Source organism: Sander lucioperca, chromosome 12 (assembly GCF_008315115.2).
Source record: "Sander lucioperca isolate FBNREF2018 chromosome 12, SLUC_FBN_1.2, whole genome shotgun sequence".
NCBI classification, from domain to species: domain Eukaryota; kingdom Metazoa; phylum Chordata; class Actinopteri; order Perciformes; family Percidae; genus Sander; species Sander lucioperca.
The window spans coordinates 3,995,474-4,018,573 of record NC_050184.1 but is presented as its reverse complement, the minus strand read 5'-3'; the positions used below and the strand labels follow the sequence as shown (position 1 = coordinate 4,018,573).

The 23,100-nt window shown below is 40.2% G+C and overlaps 1 protein-coding gene across 1 annotated transcript in view; it reads right to left on the bottom strand.

Annotated features, from left to right (window-relative positions):
* xkr7 (XK, Kell blood group complex subunit-related family, member 7) overlaps window positions 1-22,856 on the bottom strand; it is an 83,751-nt gene extending 60,895 nt beyond the window's left edge. The window contains exon 1 of the mRNA XM_031312144.2: window positions 22,217-22,856. Within this exon, the coding sequence (XP_031168004.1) occupies window positions 22,217-22,821 (605 nt within the window). The 5' untranslated portion in view covers window positions 22,822-22,856. The remainder of the gene's footprint in view (window positions 1-22,216) is intronic.
* Between the last annotated feature and the right edge of the window lie 244 nt (window positions 22,857-23,100).

The window sequence follows — 23,100 nt, the reverse complement described above, 5'->3', positions numbered from 1 at the left end:
TGGATATTGCACTAGTCCATATTGCAATTTTGATAAAATTGTGTTTAACTGTGCAGTCCTAGAAAGTATAATTCAATTCAATTTTATTGATAGCATCAAATCATAACAAGAGTTATCTCAAGACATTTTACAGTAGGTCTAGACCACAGTTTATAATTTACAAAGACCCAACAATTCCAGTAATTTTACAGTATATGTCCGCATACTTGCAGCCATATAGTGTGTTACCTGTCTGTAGCATGACATGCCATAAAAGTTTGTAGAATTTCTCAAAGATTTCCTGCAAACAGGTCACCACTATTTGGTGCAAAATGTGTTTAAGAATTAGAGCAATTTATGTCAACTACAATCAGCTACAATACAATATTTGGCAAGTTGTTACAGGTTATAAGTTGTTATTGTGCTATTTAAATACTTTGGGTACCCATATTTGGTGACCATTGGACAATATTTTGTTAAATTCCAAATAGATGACCTGTGTTTGAGGGGGGGGGGGGTGGTCACTTGTTGATGGGACATGTCATGTACAACAAGTAGAGCTTCAAACCACATGTGCACCCATTGGAACTGGGATGGTATCAGTATGTATTTAGCAGTAGTTTTAGTAACTGAACTGTAAAAAATGTCAGCTTTTGTGAGTTTTATGAGCATCCAACATCTGGCTGGGAATAAAGAAAGTCTGTCTCGTTGAACTTAAATTGTGAATGCAGTTAAACTGTGTCATGCTTTTATTCATAACATAAGAGTCAACTGAGCTTGAAACTAAATAAATCCATAAATCCATTAAACAATAAAGCCAAACACATTTAAGAGTTCACAATATCCCAAAACTCAAAGAGCTCTGAAGTCAAACCTGAGGCGAGAATTTCCTCTGAAGAGGGTTTCAAAAGCTTGATTCCAAAATAAAAGCTCCAACATTTGGAAAAAAAAAGTGACACCACCTTTTGGACAATTGACAAATAATCAAGGTACTTTTAACATTAAAAGTCAGAAAACTTGTGTCCTTGTTTGATGACAGACTTTACACACAGGATCATACCATAATTCCTCAAATAAAAACCGGTAGTCAATTAAAAGCCGGGCCTCTGATAGTGGCCGGGGGGCGTGGTCGACACAGACAAATAAAGGCCGGCCTTAAATTAAGGCTGAGGAAAAATTAGTGTGGATAATCTGCTAAGTGCCTTTCATATAATATTAAGTAAAAATAAAATTCAAGTTCTGGTGCTAGTCACTAGCACCAGAACTTGAATTTGACTTTTCAACAACAAAAAGAAAAGAGTTTTAAAGTATGCGGAGGAAAGCAAACTGACACAATGGTGGTGTTTGATTAATTCTGACCCAAAATGCTTTGTCGCTCTTCTGGCTGTTGTTGTATATGGTGATATTTTTGCAAATGTTTTTAAAAAAAATTATGATCTCTGTCCACTGGAACTCTATGGCTTTTCATTTAAAACAGTTTACTTAAAACAATTATACTTATCAAACAGATGGAATTAGAAATAAAGACCTGCCTCTAACAAAAGCCTGCTTCAAATAAAAGCCTGGTACCTTCTGCAGTTCAGGTAAATAAAGGCCCCGGTTTTTATTTGAGGAATTACGGTATTTACTTCAGAGACTCACTACATGACTAATGTTTTCCTCCAGAATGGAAAGAAAGTGTTTCAAATTCAACTTAATTTTCTTTATATTGACTCCTGAGCATTTTCATTACTTCTCTATTAGATTGGACAGAATATGTGAGGAGGAGAGGACAGCTTTAATCCAAATACTGGAGCTTTCTGAAAAAAACCTCAAGACAAATTCAAACACAATGAAGGTGTAATTAGGCCTGTAACAATTATGTAATAATTGTTATACTGTCAGTTTTACGTAATCATGGTTTCTTTGTTTAACCGCAAGTAATTGCTAACATAAGCTAATGTCCTAAGGTATGACTGTTGATGGTAATTGTTGATTTTGTTTAGATATGCCAAATTGTCATTATATAAATGATTATTGGTCGGACCACTGAGCTACAGCTTTGCTAGTTGTTGGCATTTGGGGGGGGATACAGTTAGAAAGCTGTTTTATGATAATAAAGAGGCGTGTTTTACTTTATAGGCTATGTATTTGTCTTATTACATAATCTGGGTCACATGACAGTGACAGTGATGATATATAACAAAAAGATGTATCTGAGATTCATTCAAAACTTTAATTTAACCAAAAAATGTTTTTAAATTTGACTGAAAGACACAATTATATAGTTGATCGCAATTATTTCTGAGACAATTCATTGTAGAGCAAAATTTTGAATTGTAACAACTCTAGGTGTACTGAATAAAATGGGTTTTCTACAAGCTTATTCCATTATTTTCTCTCCTGAAGAAAAAAGCCTCTGAAAACTATACACTAGACTTTCCTCACGCTGGAGGCGAACAGTGAGCAGGGTGAAGCCCGGCGAGTCGAGTCCAGAGAGGAACGAAACTGTGTGCAGCTCGGTGATTGATTTATCAGGCCTATTCCTTCAGAGCCTCATTTCTCACTCCAAACAGGAGAGCGCTGATCAGACCTGGGTGTAAATCACCAACACAAACACAACCACGCACAGTTCAAATGGCTGTAGGCTGAAATAGCTGTACTTGTGAACAGCCTGACAGTGTGCTGCCTTTAGCAGCTTATCCATTTATTGATGAAGTATGTTTTATGTTTTGTGTCTCTCAGAGTCGCTGCCAACATTTCGGATTTGTTCATCGGCCTGATAAACAGCATGCATTTCAGGGTTGGAGGTGCTGGCAACTGCAAGATAAACACGTAATCAGACAAAACCAAAGTGTTTCTGAGATGGCACACTTAACCCGCCAACGTCAGTGTCTCTCAGCGTCAGATACCGACGCAAAAACACATTGGCTTTTGCCGCTCTAGCTGCTGGCCACTCCCCCTCTCACACTGCACACTGAGTGAGCCCTTTGGCAGCTAAAATGTGACATACACGTCAGACCCACAAAACCTGCATGCCACACGCAGAATGCTTCACAACAGTGGGGGGGGTGTTAGCGCCTTTGACTCTTTTCCTGCTTTCAACGTTAGCTACATGATTGCTGGATATACCAAACTTACTTTTCTTCACTTCCCTGGAGCATGAGAGGATAACGTTAACTGAAAGAAACATCGTGACTCTTTTCTGTATTTTTCCGCTAAGAGGAAACTCAACAAAAAGCCATTTGCCAACACTAAATATCAAACAAAAGCCAGACACTATATAGTATTAAGTTGCTGTGAGCTGTAGCCTATATTCACCACTTCTAACCAGAGGCAAAAACTAAAGTAATCTCGGAGATTATTCCTTCACAGCGCTGTGCGATGCGAGAAGATGTCAGAGCTGAACTGGGCAAACACAGCACTTTTCATCAGACTCACCGCGGGTTAATTAAGTCTACTGCTAACTAATAACATTACCGTCACCAAAATACCCCCGTAAATCAAATCCCCTACTTCACCGTTAACTGTCAAGCCACTAAACCTGTATTCTCTCTCTCACACACACACACACACACACACACACACACACACACACCGGTTCTGGTGGTTGATTAACGCAGATCTGTGCTGAGTAGCTCTTATAACGGGCCGGGTGGGTAGCGCACTGCCATGAGTCCATGAGGCTAATGTCTGATTACTCCACATTGTCATTGTGATATTTTGTGATTACATTCTGAATCTGCAACGTTCTCTTGTCAGCTAAATCAGTAAGCTAGTAGTTGGGTATACAGGGGAGTTGCATATGAAGTGGTTTGGGGTCCTTCTGTAATTAATTTTATGGGTATAATTTGGTTTTGATGAATTCTACAAGCAGCAATACCACAGGCCAAGCAATCGGCCTGTTCCAAACGGGCCCATTTTCAAGGGGCACTGCACTAGTTCAACTTAAACTGCAAGAGGTCCAGTAAGTCAACCCCCCACCCCTGCTGAGGTTCGAACAATTCCATACCTACAAATATGCTTTTTCTCATGCTTTTTGCCTGACTAAAGGAATCATTTTTACTGAACAATGTAGCCTATGGTAGGGGTGCATAATATATCGACTCAATATCATTATCGCGATACCACGTTGCGCAATATTATATTGAAAGTGTCAATAAGTATGCAATATTTTTTTATATTTATTTGTATTGTTTCTAATATGTCCTGTTCTGTAGACATGCTCTTTATTTATTGTTTTTACACTGTACAACCAGTAAAACATGTCCTGTTCTGTAGACATGGTCATTCATTATTTATTCATGTTTTATCAATCAAATATGACTTTCACTTGAAATAAACCTTGTGTTGTAAGAAAACTTGTTTTATTTGTTATGAATCTATTTTGATGCGTTTTCCCATACTTTCTGTAATTTTACATATGTTAAAAAAATATTGAAATTAATATCGATATCGCAATATTCATAATCAATATCGCAATATGACATTTTGTCAATATCGTGCAACCCTAGCCTACGGTGTTCTTAGTTTTACAGTAACATGTTTTGGGGATGCCCTTTCCAAAACGACAGAACATTGTTTTCTCCTGTCTTCCAGGTTCCTTTGGTAAAGTTTTTTGGTAAAATAAAAAATCATTAATGAACTCAAAAATACAGTGTCTATATTGAACAAACTATGATGAATGGAAAAACAAAGTGCCATCAGCTGTTGTAGCTGTAAGGGGGATTTCTTTATTTCTTTCTTTTAAAGTGTCCATATTATGAAAGAAAATCACTTTTTCTGGGATTTGGGGTGTTATTTTGTGTCCACACACATACAAACTTGGAAAAAAAAACATCCATGCTGTTTTGAGTGAGATACAGGTTTCTGAATGTAACCTGCCTTCAGTCTCCGAGTGAACTGTTCAAAATCTGCAGGACTTTCTACGTCATTAGCCGAAACGAGGGGGCTAACCCTCGTTCTCAATGGCAAAACACTGCTACAACACACACAAGTTCATAATCTACAAAAGAACTACTTACACGTCCCTGTTCTGCAGGTATTCCACGCAAAGTTGGAAGTGCGCCCTCGTTTAGAAGAAGTCTCCCGGCTAATCCTGCCTTGTACTGACTGAAGTTGGAGAAACAGATAGCTAGCTGATGTGATCCTTACCTAGCTACTGCGCATGTGCGACTCCCACCAAAAATGGTACAGAAGTGGGATGTCTCACTCTGTAGCTAAAACAGAGACCTGAACACACAAGGTGAAAAGAGGAGCTGCAGCAATGTGCAGTACAACAAAAATATGGTGTTTTCTGAAAATTAAACCATGTAAACCTATTCTGGTACAACCTCAAAATATAATTATGAACCTGAAAATGAGCATAATATGGGTGCTTTAAGTTCATGTCTTTCTTTTCCATCTAAGTGTTTCACACACGGCATCCATTTCTCCATCTGTAAAGGGCTGCATCCCTGTGTAATGGCTCTATTTGGAACGACAGCTTTTCTTCCAAATATGGTATGCTCATGAATATTTAGATGAGCTGCTGTTTGTGTGTGCGCAGCTTGCGAGCCGCGGCCAAAATAAAAAGTTTCAACACATTCATTACAACTAGTGTTGTTGTAACGTTACCCTTGGGACATAAAAAATGGGGGGGAGAAAATCCTACAGCGAGATAGACAGATGTTTTTTCTCGGGGGACTGAGGTCATTTGGGGCAAATAGATTCTGTTTTCTTTCTCCTAAACTTACAAAATTAGATCACCAGTTTACACATCTGTCCAGGGTTTGTCTAGACAGTTTAGAATTTGCTCAAAGACTCGGGGGCAACCACTTGAGTCACAAGGTCAGACTGCGTGTACAAAAAAAAAAGACTATTGAATCTAGCTTGGTGTGTGGTGTTGCATCATGTTTTTATTTGGGGAGTGTGAGTGTATGCTGTCTAATAGATGGTTCAGGGCTCCACAGGTTAGGCTTAACCGGCTGCAGAACTCTGTTATTTCACAGTGGACCTGGTTGTAAACAAGCGATATGCAAGTAGCCAGAACATGCAACACAATGGTTCAAACTGTTTCCGAGCTGCTGCTGTGTGGCTCGTTGTGATGTTGAGATGATGATGATGTCTATGCCGGACAGTGAATTAGTAGCATTGAAATCCACTGCAACTGTTGGACCTGGATATCTACTGTTTAGCTCTATCCTAATCTACTGTATATTGTTCTTCTGGAGTCAAAAATTACTTCTTCCACCACTGACACACACACACACACACACACACACACACATATCTGACACACACACACACACACACACACACTTACACACAGACACACACACACGCACAGATCAGGAGGAGACAGATCAGAGAGTGTGTGAGTTCAGAGAGCTCAGAGAGAGAACTAGAATTCACAGCAATACAAATGTTCCTCTGGGCTTGGAACATAAAGTTCACACATTGAGGAGAACGTTTCTGAATGTGTTTGTAGGAATGATATCAAGAGAGAGAGACCAAAAGAAAAAGACAAATCTGCGTGTGTGTGTGTGTGTGTGTGTGTGTGTGTGTGTGTGTGTGTGTGTGTGTGTCTGTGTGTGTGCACCTGCAGGGTACACGCTAATAGCATGCATCACTGAAGCGCACACAGAGATAAACTAACAAACCCTGTGCAGGCCCGAGTCCATGTTCTGTCCTAGATTACACCATCTATCTATATCTATCTAATATATCTATCCATCTATCTGCATTCATCCCTCCATCCCTCCGTCACCAGTTTCCTGCTGTTAATTTACTTACTGAAACCATGAGGAGAATATGAAGGTTAACATAAACTTGGTAAATCTGAAAACTACAAACAAAAACGGAAAATGTTCTGAGGCCACGACTGAACTTTATGCATCAGTAACTCACTGATGACATGTATTTCGCTGCCATTTAGCTGGTACGACTAGTGGAGTTTGGACTGACCAATAAGAATTATAAGACTTAATAGGGCTGATTGACTTTATTGGCTTATTTATTTCACAGGATGGTCGCCATATGCCACATATTGCTGCTGCAGTCTCAATCATATGAGAGTTGTTGTCGCACTCTGTGGGCCCGTTTTTAAACGATCTAAGCGCAGGAAGTGCCTGGCGCAGGTGCGTTTAGGGCGTGTACGAATCCACTTTTGCTAGTTAGACGGCAGAAAAAAGGGTCAGTGTCATCTCCCACTGTGATTTATTGTGCTCTTTATGATTATCGATTTGTTATCATGTATTAATTCATACGGCCTGTGAAGCACTTTTTGACTCTGTCTGTGATAAGTGCTATATATATATATATATAAACTTTTCCTTACTTTACTTAAATATGCATACGATAGCTGCAGATTCTTATGACTCTGATTGTTTGGTGCCGTTTGAATACACAAACCTGAGTTCACTACAGCGTCTTTGCACATCTGCACATTAGGGCTGAACGATTAATTGCATTTTCGATAATATCGCGATATGTTAAAACGCGATTTCCTAATCGCAAAGGCTGCGATTTGGTCACAGGACTCGCGAGAGCAAATCAGTCTGCACTCCGCAGAGAAAGCATCAACTTAGCACGCTAACGCTACGTCGTACCTTGAACTGATTTCTGTCATTCAAACAACTCTGAGTTGTAGATTCAAACTTTTACAGCCATTTTAATAAAATGAAGGGTTTTATTCTGGTTCGAGTCCATACGTGCAGTTAATGAATACAGACACGCAGAACTGAAGGCTCGGTTGGCAACTAGCTCTGATTAGCGGTTAGCTCCGGTTAGCTCCGGTTAGCGGTTAGCTCCGTTATAAAGATATGGAGTGGAGGAGCTGCCACTGAGAGGGGTAACAACCAGACTCTGATAAATGACGTTCGGGGAGCTTTCACAGCAGCGTGGCCGCGGTGTTTCAACGGTTTTATTAGTACAGTTAATCCCACGGCAAGAACACCAGCAACTAGCTAACGTAACGATAGCCTCTCTGAACAAGTGCACACGGCAGCACGCAACTTCCCGAGGGGGAGGGGCTGGAGGCAGCTCCTCTCTGTGCACTGTAAAAAAAAAAAAATACACTGTTGTGTGTGTGTGTGTGTGTGTGTGTGTGTGTGTGTGTGTGTATATATACTATAATTTTACTTTTTTAACTGTCTAGTGTGTAATTGTGTGTTGTTCATACTATAAAATGATTTATTGTTTGTCTTTGTTGAATAATACAGAAGACAAAGAGCTTAAAAAAATAATCAAATCGAAATCGCAATATTTGGGAAAAAAATCGTTCAGCCCTACTGCACATTGCACATCGACAGCGTGGCATTTCCAGAGATGGAAAGAGACTATTACTGCAATATAACCAGCATACAACCTCACCAGACAAGAACAATGCCAACGTTTTTTGGCAACTATGGTGAAGGTTGGGGAAAGATCAGTTAAAACCACAAACAAAGGACATAAACACCCATCCGCCACTATGACTGCAACGCCCGTATTTTCCATCTCGCTACATAAAGGACACTCTACTTTCTTTGCCACTGAATGTTGACATTGGACACAAATCACGAGGTCCAGAATCATTCAATATCACACGGACCAGGAGCCAACCATCAGCCAGGATTCACACCACATATGGACTGTAATTGCTAAGGTTTGCAGCTGCACATGCAAAAGCATGTAGACTGATGAAAGAAGCATGTAGGAGCCCTCAGTTAAAATCCCTCCGTCTGACTTTAACCGCCTAAAAAAAACATAAAACTAGGGCTGGGCAATATATATATCAATATTATATCGACATTGATTTATGAGGCTAGATATCATCTTAAATTTTGGCAATCGTAATATTTCTTTTCCTGGTTTTAAAGGCTGCATTACAGTCAATTAATGTCATTTTCTGAACTTAGCAGACTGTTATAGCTGTTCTATTATTTGGGTTAACACACTTGTTGTTTGGTATCCACATCACTGATGATTATTTATCAAAATTCTCATTGTGTTAATATTTTGTGAAAGCACCAATAGTCAATCCGACAATATCGAAATTGATGTATTTGGTCAAAAGTATCGTGATGTTTGACTTTTTCCATATCGCCCAGCGCTACATAAAACCCGCCATTCAAAATGTTAATATACAGTTCGCAATCCATCAGCTGATAATGATCAAATTCAAATGGGGATATGGAGATGTTCTGATTGAGCAGTTAATTTGGAGCAAAGGGCTGTAAAAAGAGATGAACTTTCTTGATCCCTAAGGAGAAACTGGGTCATTACCGCGGCGCTGCATGAGGCTCGGAGCGAGCAGCGAGGTGCTTTCACTGTTCAGGAGGCAGAGGCTGTTTATACATATAACACTGCTGTTCCACTTGAAATTATGTGGATTGGATTTGTGTTGTATGTATGTACCATGTGTGTCATCATCCATCCATCCATCCAGATGGGGGGAAAGATGTGCTCTGAAAGAATGTCAGGAAAATGCCTAAAATACGAGTGTACAGTGTTTTGCTTCGTGTATGACTGCATACAGTTAGAGACGTGAAAAGGTTTTGTGATGACAGGATTGCTTTCAACACGCATAGGCGCACAATCAGGCATCAGTCGGGCTTTTCAGTTAGCTTTGCACACAAGTCTGCTTTTGATTGCTTTACAGACTTAACTGGTGAAAAGAACCAAGCAATTCTAAATTTAAAACTGCGTCTGCTCCTGCTCTGCCTTAATGAGTTATCAGCTGACGTCTTTAGTTTCCACAGTAATAGGCTGTGTGTTCTCAGCAGTGGTGCCTGCGGTTTCCGACAGTTGCATTACACAATTACAAAACAAATAACTGATGATATATCATGAAATTAGAATTAACATAGTCAAAATTGCCAATTATTTCACAATGAATTAATTAGTGTGTAGGCTGCGGTTTTGGAATCTATATTTAATTTAGCGCTGATGCTGGAACCTCACAATCTGTCAATTTAATGGCTGCAGGTTTGGTTTCGGAACTGATGAGATGTTCACTGGCTGACGAACCAAAATTATATATGAGCTTTGGTGTGTGTTGGTATGCGTGCATGCTTCTATCATTCATCATTGAGTCTGTGAATTCATTATCTATGCATAGTGGCATACTTCAATGTGTGTGTGTGTGTGTGTGTGTGTGTGTGTGTGTGTGTGTATGTGTGTGTGTGTGTGTCCACCTGCAAGGCTTATATCATGCATCACTGCAGCACACACATGAACTTAACACGTGCAAACTTCATGAACTGTCCTACATACAACCCACACACATAGACACACATAGACACGCACACGCACGCGCGCACACACACACACACACACACACACACACACACACACACACACACACACACAAACACACACACACACACACCCCTGTTCAGAGTATGGTTAAGGAGTTGATGAGAAGCTCGTGTCAGACTTGTCAAACTTTTAAAAGCAACATCCTTCCACCCCTCCAACGCAACCCACCTCCATTTTAAGTGAACAACTGAAAGCAAAAGCAGAAAGACAGAGACTGTAAACAGAGACAGAAAGAGAGAGCAAGTGACAGAGACAGATTGGATGACAGGGGTAGCTAGCAGGAAATGCTATATCCCTTAACACACACACACACACACACACACACACAAAATGTGATTGACAGCTCCCTCAAGGCCTGTAGTGAATTATTCAGCACAGTCTGATGGGCCGACAGACAGGAGAGCATACAGAGACAGAACATCAGTCAGAGACACAGGCAGAGAGGACAGACAGATCGTGAGACAGGCAGACAGAGAGAGACATACAAACAGATAGGCAGCCAGAAGGCTGTGGATCATCAAAACCTCCCTCCAGGCAGAGTTTTATTCATAATCAATACCTCTATTGAATTTTACATAAACCTATGTGCATTTTTACAGTCCCAGGATTTTAAATTCTTAAAGAGCCACTTTTTGAAATTGAACGTGTTCCTTCACATGCGGCTGTAAACCACGAGGGAGAAAAGTTGCAACCCAAAACAAACGGACATTTAGAAAAACAGAAAAATGGGTTCAAATATCCAATTTTTAATTTTGAACTGTTTTTCCAGTTTTTTATTCAGAGGATCAGAAATTGAGAAAATTACAAAATTGCGTCTGGGCTCCAATTAGTCAATACTGCAATGGTATTCTCTCCCTCTACTTTGTGAAATATGCAGGTCATTAACTGCATATGGACCAAAAAAAAAACAAACTGATAGACTTTGGGGTCAGAGGTGCTTGCAACTGATGGTTTCGAGTGGGGGGGGGACGTAGCTAGGCGGAACGAGCGAGAGAATACCATTGCAGTATTAAATAATTGGAGCCCAGATGCAATTTTGTAATTTTCTAAATTTCTGATCCTCTGAATAAAAACAGAAAATTGGAAAAACAGTTTAAAGATCCAATTTTTTAATTTATCAAGGCGGAAAAAAATGAAAAATTGGATATTTAAACCCTTTTTTCTGTTTTTCCAAATGTCCGTTTGTGCTTAGAAAATTGAACTGATAAGCGTTACACTGACCAGTTAGCCTCAGTCAGATTCAGTACATTGGTTTACAGAGTCTTAATCACATCCTGCTGCTGCTGCTGCTGCTTCACGGTAAAAGTCTTTCAGGTAGGCAAAATGATTATAGCTTAAGGTTTTTTTTTGTGAAACAACTGCAGGTGATTTTCTTTGTTAGTTACAGTAAAATGGATAAGAACGAGGATAGAGGATAAGACAGACCCTCCAGCCTGTTTTGCTTGTACCTCTACAACATTTCATGGACCTGCTAACATTTTTCCTTTTTATGGTCATTCTTCTGACTCCAATATCCTGTATCCTGGGGCAACCAGCGTTTAAAGAGTCTCTGAATGACGGGCCCCGAAATTAAAATGAAAAGTAAGAGCAATAATCACAGAGATTCACTTCATTTGTGAATGAACAGTGAATGAATGTGAATAACCCTAACCAGGCATGAGACTGATAGGCGACAAGTCCCTTAAGGGAAAGTTGAGAAGAACTTTGAAGAGAGATAGGGAACGCACACACACACACACACACACACACACACACACACACACACACACACACACACACACACAAATGATTCAGCGTATTGACATGGAGGCTGCCAGTTAGCCACTCGGGCTGATTATTAGCCGCAGCCGGACGGACACGGTTAACGGTCAGTCCACCTTAGCTGAGTGACCATTTGGAACCGATCCAATAACGAATGGGATTGATTGATCTGGTCTAGCACAGGCAGGAACCAATCGGATTGTCCTAAAAACTGCAATGCTGGCCGAATATTGAGGTCCAAGCTGCAGGCTGATGCTTTGTTAGTCTGTCCACCTGTCTGTCTGTCCGGGCTCCGTCTCCCTACCAGGCTTTCTGTCTGTCGCTCTGTCTGTCTGTCTGTCTGTCTGTACAGGCTCTATCTTCCTACCAGGCATTTTGTCTGTCTGTCTGTCTGTGTGTACGGACTCTGTCTCCCTACCAGGCTTTCTGTCTGTCTGTCTGATTGTTTGAAGATATTTCTTTCAAAACCTTTTAAAACAGGAAAAGGGGAATGTCTGAATTGCATATCTTATAACAGATGGGGATGATGGGAATGCCACCTCTCTGTAGTATAATGCAATAAAGTTCAACACCACAAACTACATCCTTCAAAATACATTTTAAAGGGTTAAAATTCTGCAGATTAATTAGTTTTTGGTAGTTATGATCAGGACTGATGTGGGTATCGTTTTCGGGACATTCAACAACGTTATCGCATATTTTCCTCATATCATGCAGCCTTAGTTTTTTTCACAAATAAACGTCAGATGCATTATGTAAATAAACTGCCATTTAAAGGGTTTACATTCTGAAAGTGGATGAATGTTTGGTAGTTGATCAGGATTGAAGTTGATTAGAAATTCTTACTTATGAATATTTAATATTTTGGCAGTTTTTTCATGTGGACATTTTTGTCACCAGAGGAACGTTTTTAACCCTTCGGGTCAAATTTGACCCATTTTTTTCAGAAAGTTTCTATATCAGAAATGTTTCTTTCAACCAAATTGTCAAAAATAATAACGTGCATGGTTCCGTATAACACTCTTCACAAGTAAAATTAATGACCAGTTCACTACTTTCATTGAATGTGGGCGTTTCATTCAATTTTCATTTTCATTTGAAGAAAATAATTGATAAAAGAACGTTGAAAAAAGTGACAAAAATGAAGAACAAAACCGTCAAAAGCACAGAAAAAAATCGACAAAGAACTCCAGAAAAGTGACAAAACGTCAGAAAAAGTGACAAAAATGTCAGAAAAAGCTTCAAAAACGTGGTAAAAAAAAGAAGAACAAACGTCAAAAAAACACCGGGAAAAGTGACGTAAGCTTCTTACGGCTTAAATTTAAAATTTTTACCCAGAAAAACAAAAAGATGCATGGCTGACGGGAAGACAACACAAGTGAGGCACCAAGGTTAATCAACCATGCGTTTTTGAAGCTTTTGCTGATGTATTTTTGTCACTTTTTTCAATGTTTTTGTTGACTTTTTCTGGGTTTTTTTTACGGTTTTGTTGTTTTTCCCCACGTTTTGTGTCACTTTTTTCAACGTTCTTTTATCAATTTCCTTTCAAATGCTATAAAATTGAATGAAACACCCAAATTCAATGAAAGTAGTGAACTGATTTTTACTTCAGTATTTTACTTGTGAAGAGCGTTTTATGGAACCACCCATGTTATTTCTTTTTGACAATTTGGTTGAAAGAAACCCAAATTTCTGATATAGAAACTTTTTGAAAATGGGTCAAATTTAACCCGAGGACAACAGGAGGGTTAAGACCGCGCCCATGTCGTTTAAATAGCAAATGCACCTGCGCCCATCTTTGCGCCGATGGGCGTGCTGGTCTTACAGGGAGGTGCGTTCAGGTGAATTCTTGGCGTATTGCTATCTTGAGGCAGCGGGAAGCGATCGCGCCATTGACCAACAGAAACCTGGTCTAAAGTCAATAACGCAGCATTTCATTGTTATTTTAACAGCGCATTAGTAAAATGTGCCTAGGCTCGTGTACAGCGCGTGCAACACTATGCTTGTTACACACACAGGGATGCGCAGCATACGAACAAAAGCAAAAGATTAAAAATACTAATATTACAACGTGAAATAGCTTTTAGAGCGGATCAGTTTCTTCCCCAGAAAATCTCTCATCCTACTTAGCAAATCGGCCGTCATAACAGCAACGCGCCAATGTACAAACGCGCCTGGCTTTTAAAGGGAATGGGAGATGACACTCTGATTGGTTTATTGCATGTTACGCCCAAAACAAACCTATGAATTAATGAAGACACTAAGTACAACCCTCTTGAACCACGCGCCTGACGCACAAACCGTTTATTTCCGCCGCTAAACTAGCAAGAGTGGATTCATACACGCCCTAAACGCACCTGCGCCAGGCGCTTCACGCCGTGGGCTTAGATGGTTAAAATTGGACCCACAGTGTACTTGTAATCAGTTAAAAATCCTTTAAAATATAACATCAATTAATCCTTTTACACTTTGTGACACTCAGCAAAATAACTGTGTAAAGTGACTTGTGATTAGGTGCTAAATTCGCTTCCTGAGCCAACCCACACTCTCTCAAAGTACTTCATCTGTTTCTGCTTCAGTTAGAGATTTGCAATAATTCTCAGAATGCCTTTCACAACCCTCAGATAAAGGGATGTGACCTTGCTGCTTTTCAGCTGTGGATTTTAAATGGAGATGGAGGCGATATCAACGGCAGAGCGAGTGTCTCCGGCCGAGAAAAGGTGAGTCGACCTTGATTCAAACCTCAACCTGTCTGCACGCTGCAATGCATTATGGGCTCTGTCTTGCTCCCGCGGCTGTTGTCATGTGCATCCCTTTTGAGATGGACTAATCCCTCCACCATTGATTGATGGACACAAAAACTCGATGTTTTACATTACTGAATAATCCCCTGCTCTCACACTGCCGGAAATATCTGGACTGGAAGTTCAATTATTGTAATATTCAGGTAAAAAGGTGTAATCATCGCTAGCTGATCTGTTTCCTTATCAGCATTTACATGGATTATGCTTTATTGACTCACTAAAAGATGCAAACTTCACAAAATTCAGCAAAAAAAATGTCCTTAATCCAGTGATTTCAAGGACATGGGGCATGTTTACTGAAACCTCTCAAGGAAACGGATCTCACTTCAGTGTGGTTTTATGTTTTTTATCGCAATTTAAATCCCAATATGTGGCAAAATCCTCCAAGATTAATTTGAAGTCCACAGGGTCAGTTTTTTTTCACTATAAACAGTCTCCGTATTAACACGTTTAGCCAGCAGGACAGAAACACAAGGCGTTGCTCATCTTCTCTGGATGAAGACAGGTTAAATACAGAATAAAGATGCATCTAATACTTCCGACTATCTATCCTGGGTGGGTGGATGGATGGATAGATGGATAGATGGATAGATGGATAGATGGATAGATACTTTATTGATCCCCAAGGGGAAATTCATGGTCCCAGTAACTTAAAGACATCACACACAACATACACATACATCATAAACAGGATGCTAAAATAACAAATCCACATGAATAATATGGACAATAAAAGAAAACATACTAAATAAAAAATCCACATGAATGTACTGAGGGATGTATAAGCATGAGATGCTTGCAGTAACAGGGCAGGGACTGACCCTGTGATTCAGTATGCATGGTAAGGTGCTCTATGAGAGTGTGTGTCACAAATAAGTCCAATAGTGCAAGCATAAAGTCTAGAGACCAGCATTAAATATGGACAATATAAGAGAATAATGTAGACATAGTAATATAAAAACTATAGCAGTGCAAGGATAAAGTTAAAAAAAAAAAAGACAGCATTAAATATGGGCATTATACGGGAATAAAGTAGACAGTAGGATAGACACAAATCAACAGTCAATATTAGAGGTTTGAAGTAATAGGGTTACAGCCATTGTTCAAGTATTAAGTTAGACCTCAGTCCAGGCTGGGTGAAGGAGGGAGGGACGGGGGGATTGTGCATATGGGCTAATATAGCCAGTAAACAGTGTAAACAGTGTTAGCAATAAACAGTGGGCCAGTGGACAGTCAGTGCATAACTATTGTTATAGGAGATAGTGGAAGTGGTGGAGAGGGAGGAGAGGCAGACAGACTAAAGAGAGAGTCTGAGGCAGACAGACAGACTAAATCACATTTACACTGCAGAAACTAAAGAAAAAAAATAACACATACCTTTTGTAAAGCTGCAACTAACAATTACTTTTGTCTGCCGATTATTTTCTTAATTAATAGTTTGGTCTATCAAATGTAGCCAAAATCTTCCGGGAACAGAGATATTAAGATTAAAACAATATAAAAGAGAGACAGGCAGCAAATACTCATATTGCAAAAGCTATGACAACGTGTTGGGACGACCTTTGTGTACATTTGGTTTCATGCTTTGGAGTCTGGCCCTCTCCTGATTCAACCTAGTCTCGCTTTGCCAGACCTTCCTCCACAGCCCTAATAAAATTGAAGAGCACCAACCTCCTGTGCTTCAAAGACATTACACTGTATTTATATTTGAAAAAAAACAATTTATTTTTGTCCTGATAGTCTCGCTTTGCCAGACCTTCCTCCACAGCGCTGCGGAGGAGGGTCTGGCTAGTCCACAGAGCATTCCGGGATGGGAGAAAAACTTGCTCTGGTTTATTGGCATTTCTTTAAAGCAATCACAATCATCTTGGGCGGCGCTAAGCGCCGGACGGAGCCACGGTGCCTCTTCAAAATAGCCTCGGGAAGGAACTTGTTTTGGTGGAACATGTGTACGTTCAAAAGTTGTTTTGGTCGTGCAACAGAAAACTCAGATTGGACAGATAGTCTAGCTAGCTGTCTGGATTTACCCTGCAGAGATCTGAGGAGCAGTTTACCATAAATCCACCGGAGTTTAAAATGCCAACAGAAAGAAAGCGGAGGGTAACGGACATCCTGGCAACCCCGGAAATGGAACGTCGTGGATATAAACTAGTTTCAACATGACTATCCTGTCTAGGTGCACACAACAAGGTCCATAAAGTAATGACCTGCACAGAGTGCGGATCTCAACCTCATCTAACACCTTTGTGATAAACTGGTCTGGCGACTGTGAGCTAGGGCTGGGCAATATGGCAAAAAAAAATGTCACAATATATTTTCCCATTTTGATCGATATTCATCATGCTATTATTTGTTTGCTGATACTGCCCGTTCGAAGAGTTTCCCGAATGAAGCCGGAAGAAACCAGAGGTTTAATTTAGGGCTGCAACTAACGATTATTTTCATAGTCAATTAATCTGTCGATTATTTTCTCGATTAATCGATTAGTTTTTTGATCTATAAAAATGTCAAAACATGGTGAAAAATGTGGATCAGTGTTTCCCAAAGCCTAAGATGACGTCCTCAAATGTCTTGTGTTGTCCAAAACTCAAAGATATTCAGTTTACTGTCACAAAGGACAAAAGAAACTAGAAGATATTCACATTTAACAAGCTGGAATCAGAGAAATCTTATTTTTTTTAATAAAAAAATGACTCAAACGATTAATCGATTATCAAAATAGTTGGCGATTAATTTAATAGTTGACAACTAATCGATTAATCGATTCATCGTTGCACCTCTAGTTTAATTACATTATACATGTACATTATACATTACATTATAGTTTATTAACATATAAAATAAATAAAAAACATGCGTTTACAATATTCAGCACGTTTTTGTTGAGGAATCACATGATTACACATTCACATAATGAGATGCCCCACCGATGGGTGGAAAATCACAACAAAAAGTATCCGAAATACCTGAGATTTCATACTCTGCCAAGCTGCTACAACGCAAAATGATGACAAATGTTCTCAGGTGACTGACCCGAGCTAACAAATTCCAGCAGTGAGAATTAAAATGCATTTCACGTCAGTTTCATACTATAAGATTTGACTTTGTTCAACAGATCCTGGAGTCCAGTTGTGAATCGAGAAGACGAGACATTTTGCAGTTCACATTGATGAGAAGATCAGATGGAGAGAGAAAAAACTGCAATGAGAATGTTCAGCTGCAGGTAAAACTCTCCACAGACGCTAAATAAAATCTCAGCTCACCACATTTAAAAACTGGAGTCAGACTCAAATCCCAGTCACGCTGAACACCGCCCAACTCTCCCGGCAGCAACTATCACATTAAAACCAACTAATTCTCATTCTCCAGCTCTCAGCATCTTATTGTTGTTCATTAATGCAGTTCATTACTGAGTCTGCATGCAATTATACTCGTGTCAATTCCCACATGCTCTATTTCTGTATAGTTGGTGTAACATCCTTTTAAAAAAAAGAGTTTTCTTGTCTTCTTTCTCTACCATCACAGAGAGGACAGAGGTCAGCTAGTTAATGGGCTCGAGGACAATTCAGCAGGGGTATGCTCATTTACTCACCCTGAGAAGTGATTTCAATCCTCTAAGGCACATGTGTCAAACTCAAGGCAAAATCCGGCCCCTCGCAGATTTTGATCCGACCCTCATATCAGTTTTGGTTCGCAATACATTTTGGCTCGCCTAGTTGTGCTACAAACCAAAAAGAAGGGAAACTGTTTTCAGAAGCAGAGTTTTCATATTTAGGCTGTGAAACAGGTTGTTGTGAATCGGCTGTGTGGTAGCTGCTTCTAAAAATGTAATTTCATTTGACGTGCTAAACTCTACGATGATGAAGTTTCTTGCTGACTTTTTTAGGGCTTTATGTAGAGCAAACTTTAAGTGAGAAGACTATATGAGCCATGCAAAAATACAGTCAAAGATATTTGACTTTTTCTCTGAAATAAAAGCATGTCAATTAACTCTACATGTCTGGCCCTGGATGTGATTCTCATTTTCCAGTGTGGCCCTTAGGGTCTGGCTAGTCCACACAGCATTCCGGGATGGGAGAAAAACGTGCTCTGGTTTATTGGCATTTCTTTAAACCAATCACAATTGTCTTGGGCGACGGACGGCGCAACGGTACCGTTGTAAAATAGCCTCGGGAAGGAACTTGTTTTGGTGGAACATGTGTACGTTCAAAAGTTGTTTTAGTCGTGCAACAGAAAACTCAGATTGGACAGATAGTCTAGCTAGCTGTCTGGATTTACCCTGCAGAGATCTAAGGAGCAGTTAACCACAGTCCTCATAAATCCACCGAAGTTTAGAATTTTCAACACAAAAGGAACTGTAGGTAACGAAAATCCGGTCGAAAAAAAGGACATAATTTCCGGCTGCAACGGGGCACTCCCGGAAGTGGAAAGTCTTGGAGATTAGATAGATAGACTACAATGAGAGAAGTTTTATCCTTAAAGTTAAATGTTTTTGAACTTTAACCTCCCTGGTGAAGGGGCAAAAAGTTACGTTCAAAAGGTTCCGACAGCTTGTCGTGGCCATTTCATAAACCATGCTCTGTTTTCCTTAAAGTTGACATAACTTGAAGGAATGATGAGGCAGAAACACGCAACTTCCTTTAACAGTTTTTCACATTGATACAACACAATCAAGCTAAACAAACACTTGATATTCAAGAACAATGTTTTATCGTTACTGAAACTAAACGACTTGATGGCTATTTGTGTGTTTTTGGAAGCTACTGCAGAACATTACATCGTTGTTTGTAGCGCTTGTAGTGCTGCGTGACTCAAGTTTGGTCTGGGTCTTGTGTCCTTTCTGTTTCTTTTCTCTCAGACTTGTCTCAGTCTCTAGGGTTATGGAGTCAGCCCTATGGTCCCACATTTCTAAGATTTTTTTTTTTTTAAATTAGGCCCTATGTTAGGGTTAGGGTTACATTCCATCTGTAGTCCATTGCTACTGGATAATAGGTTGGGTGTAATTGGCTACCAAATTGGGAGAAAGGGGGATACAATCTGATACAAATTCATGAAAAAGGAAATGTGGGAAGATAAAATCTTAGAAATGTGGGAACATAGGGCCTAATTTTCAGTGAAAAAAAATGTTCTTAGAAATGTGGGAACATAGGGCTGTGGGAACATAGGCACGCTCCCAGTATTATGACTCTGACTTGTTTCAGTCTTTGGTCTTCACCGAGTCCAGTTGGCTTTTTTCTTTTCTTTCAGTTGTGGCTATCCTGACCGGCATCAGTGGCTGCTCTGCTGTCAATCAGGTGTCGGTTCACAAAATGATTCAACATTACAAAGTGCAGGTGATGCTTACAATACACCTAACTTACATGACATTATACCTCATTTTTTGAGTTAAAAAAAGCAGACATTATAAATTATTTTTACTATTAGTTAAGATCAGAGATGTTGTGGTGGATCACAGACTGTCAGGATACGGTTTTGAAACCATTTAAACAATTTAAATGCTATAAAATTGAATAAAACACCCAAAAATAATCATTATTTTTAGAGGTGCAACGATGAATCGATGAATCGATTAGTTGTCAACTATTAAATTAATCGCCAACTATTTTGATAATCGATTAATCGTTTGAGTCATTTTTTTATTAAAAAAAATAAGATTTCTCTGATTCCAGCTTGTTAAATGTGAATATCTTCTAGTTTCTTCTCTCCTTTGTGACAGTAAATTGAATATCTTTGAGTTTTGGACAAAACAAGACATTTGAGGACGTCATCTTAGGCTTTGATCCACATTTTTCACCATGTTTTGACATTTTTATAGATCAAACAACTAATTGATTAATCGAGAAAATAATCAACAGATTAAATCGACTATGAAAATAATCGTTAGTTGCAACCCTCATTATTTTTGTTTAAATGTTGCATGGGTTCCATACAACGTACATCCATGTTATGTTTGGGCAATTTGGTTCAAAGAAACCCATATTTCTGATATTAAAAACTTTGAAAAAAGGTCAAATTTGACCCGAGGACAACACAAGAGTTAAACATGTGTTGCTCCCTTGTTCCTTTTACAAACACTGTTTAAAACTATTCTAAATCCAAAGGACTGAATTTATATGACGTTTGGTCTCGGTCTTGACCCCCAGATGGACTCTGTGTTGAATCAGTCTCCAAACTGCTCAGAATTGACCAAAGTGGAGTTGACTTCAGCCTCGGTGCTACATATAATACTAATTTATATAATAATAATAATAATAATAATAATAATAATAATAATAATAATAATAATAATAATTAATTAATTATTATTATTATTATTTTTTTTAAATCGCTATTTCGGCTCCTAACAATCACAATAAACTCTTATTTTGTCTTGTGTTCTGAAGAGGAATTCAAAAAGTTCAAACAGGAAAAGTATGTAGGGGATGTTCACATTTCCAGGTGTTTTCACTGTTGATTTATTTCACTGATTCTGTGAAATGTAGACTGGATGTAGACTGTGGTTTCATACTGTATGCAGCATGCGTTTTGAACTGACAACTTGATGCTGTGTGAACCCGAAGTACAGTAACCTGAGAGTTAATTATGTTTCCCAATGTTTGAAATAGTCAACACGTTGTCTCACATCAAGTGAACGTGGCTCTCGAGGAATTTGAATCAAAGCAAAGCACATATCTGACGGGGAAAGCACAGGATAGGACATTCATTTGGATGTGTTGGAGAGTGGAATGCTGCTTTAAATATTTTGCCCTGGCATCCTCTCATTTACATATATTCCATTTCACTGAGTGTGGAGGAAGAAAATATTCAGTTTCAAGATCACTAACATGACAAGCAGCCATGGAGAGGAGAAGGAGAGCTGTGATAATATACCTGTCAGCTTGAATGGATGAATGTTTTATACAAAAAATAAACACTTTAAGAAAAAGCAAGAATAAGCTAAATAAATAAATACTGTTGTCTGAAAAGGAGTAGGAAGAAGCAAAATGCTTTTTAGGTCCTAACCTTTTTGAAATGTCCGTACCTTTACATCTGTAATCACAAAAAAGTAAGGAAGTAGAGAAATTCATATTTGTACTATCACTGTTGTGTGAAAGTCTGTGCTACAAATTCAGCTTTGAAAAAGGAATCTCACTCTTTCCTGGTCGATTTCTGCACAATTCTGTCACCAGTGTGGATGAGTAGGGCAGGTAATATTTCGGGGGATAGTCGCACACACACACATGCACATGAACGGGCATGGACACACGCACATACGTAGCCAGCACGTACACACACATCTCCAGCACTGTCCTGTTGGGAATGCTCACATGTGCACCGTGCACATATCAAACACACAGCAGCACGTATGCACACACGCGCTCACGCACCCCCCCCCCCAACTCGTGTTCCCCACACCACACCAGCGGTCTTACCTCCACACTTGCCCCAGCTGCAGAACGTGAAGCACGGTTTGAAAGACCCACATGCAGACGGTGCAGCACCTCCGGGGGGGCACTACTCTACCAGCCGTCGCAGGCGGGGCAGAGGACGTGTAAACCGGGGTAGCATTCGCGGCGTTCCCCGCCGCCGCGCAGCCACCGCGCTGCTCGCTGTCCTTGGTGCTCAAAGTGTTGTCGCTCGCCGTGATTGCTCCGCATGCCGCGCCTGCCGCCACCGCGCCGCTGCCGCTCGCTGCTCCGTCCCCGCAGCTCAGCTCCGAGTAGTCATACACGAACCACCTGAAACTCAATACCTGGACGACAGCGGAGGGCACCACGACGAAGACGAGCGTCAAGCCGAACCACCAGTAGTCGCCCCTCAGGTAGTAGTCGGCGGCCAGCCACAGGTCGGTCGCGCCGTCGGAGAAAAAGACGAGCAGGGCGCAGAGCACCCAGCAGCAGTCCAGCGGGGTGTAGGGTTTCCCGCCGCCGGCGGCGCTGCAGCGGGGCCGGGCGGCGGGGATCCCCGGCTCCGAGTGGCTCCTGGGCGTGTTGTCATCTTCCACAGACACCGCTGCTCCATCCGACTTAGCGGCCATGTTGGTTAGGATAGGAGAGAAAGACGGAGAAAGAGGTGGGGATAAGGGAGAGAGAGAGAGAGACAGAGAGAGAGAGAGAGAGAGAGAGAGAGAGAGAGAGAGAGAGAGAGAGAGAGAGAGAGGGGAGGGTTGGCTGAGTGCAGGAGAGAGAGAGAGTGAGAGAGATTACATCATAAGTAACTCATCATCAGCCAATTAATTGCGAGCCATCGTTACTAACAGCGCTTTTAACACCATGACCCAAGCGCGATGTTTCCAGGACAGATGGACAATTCTGCA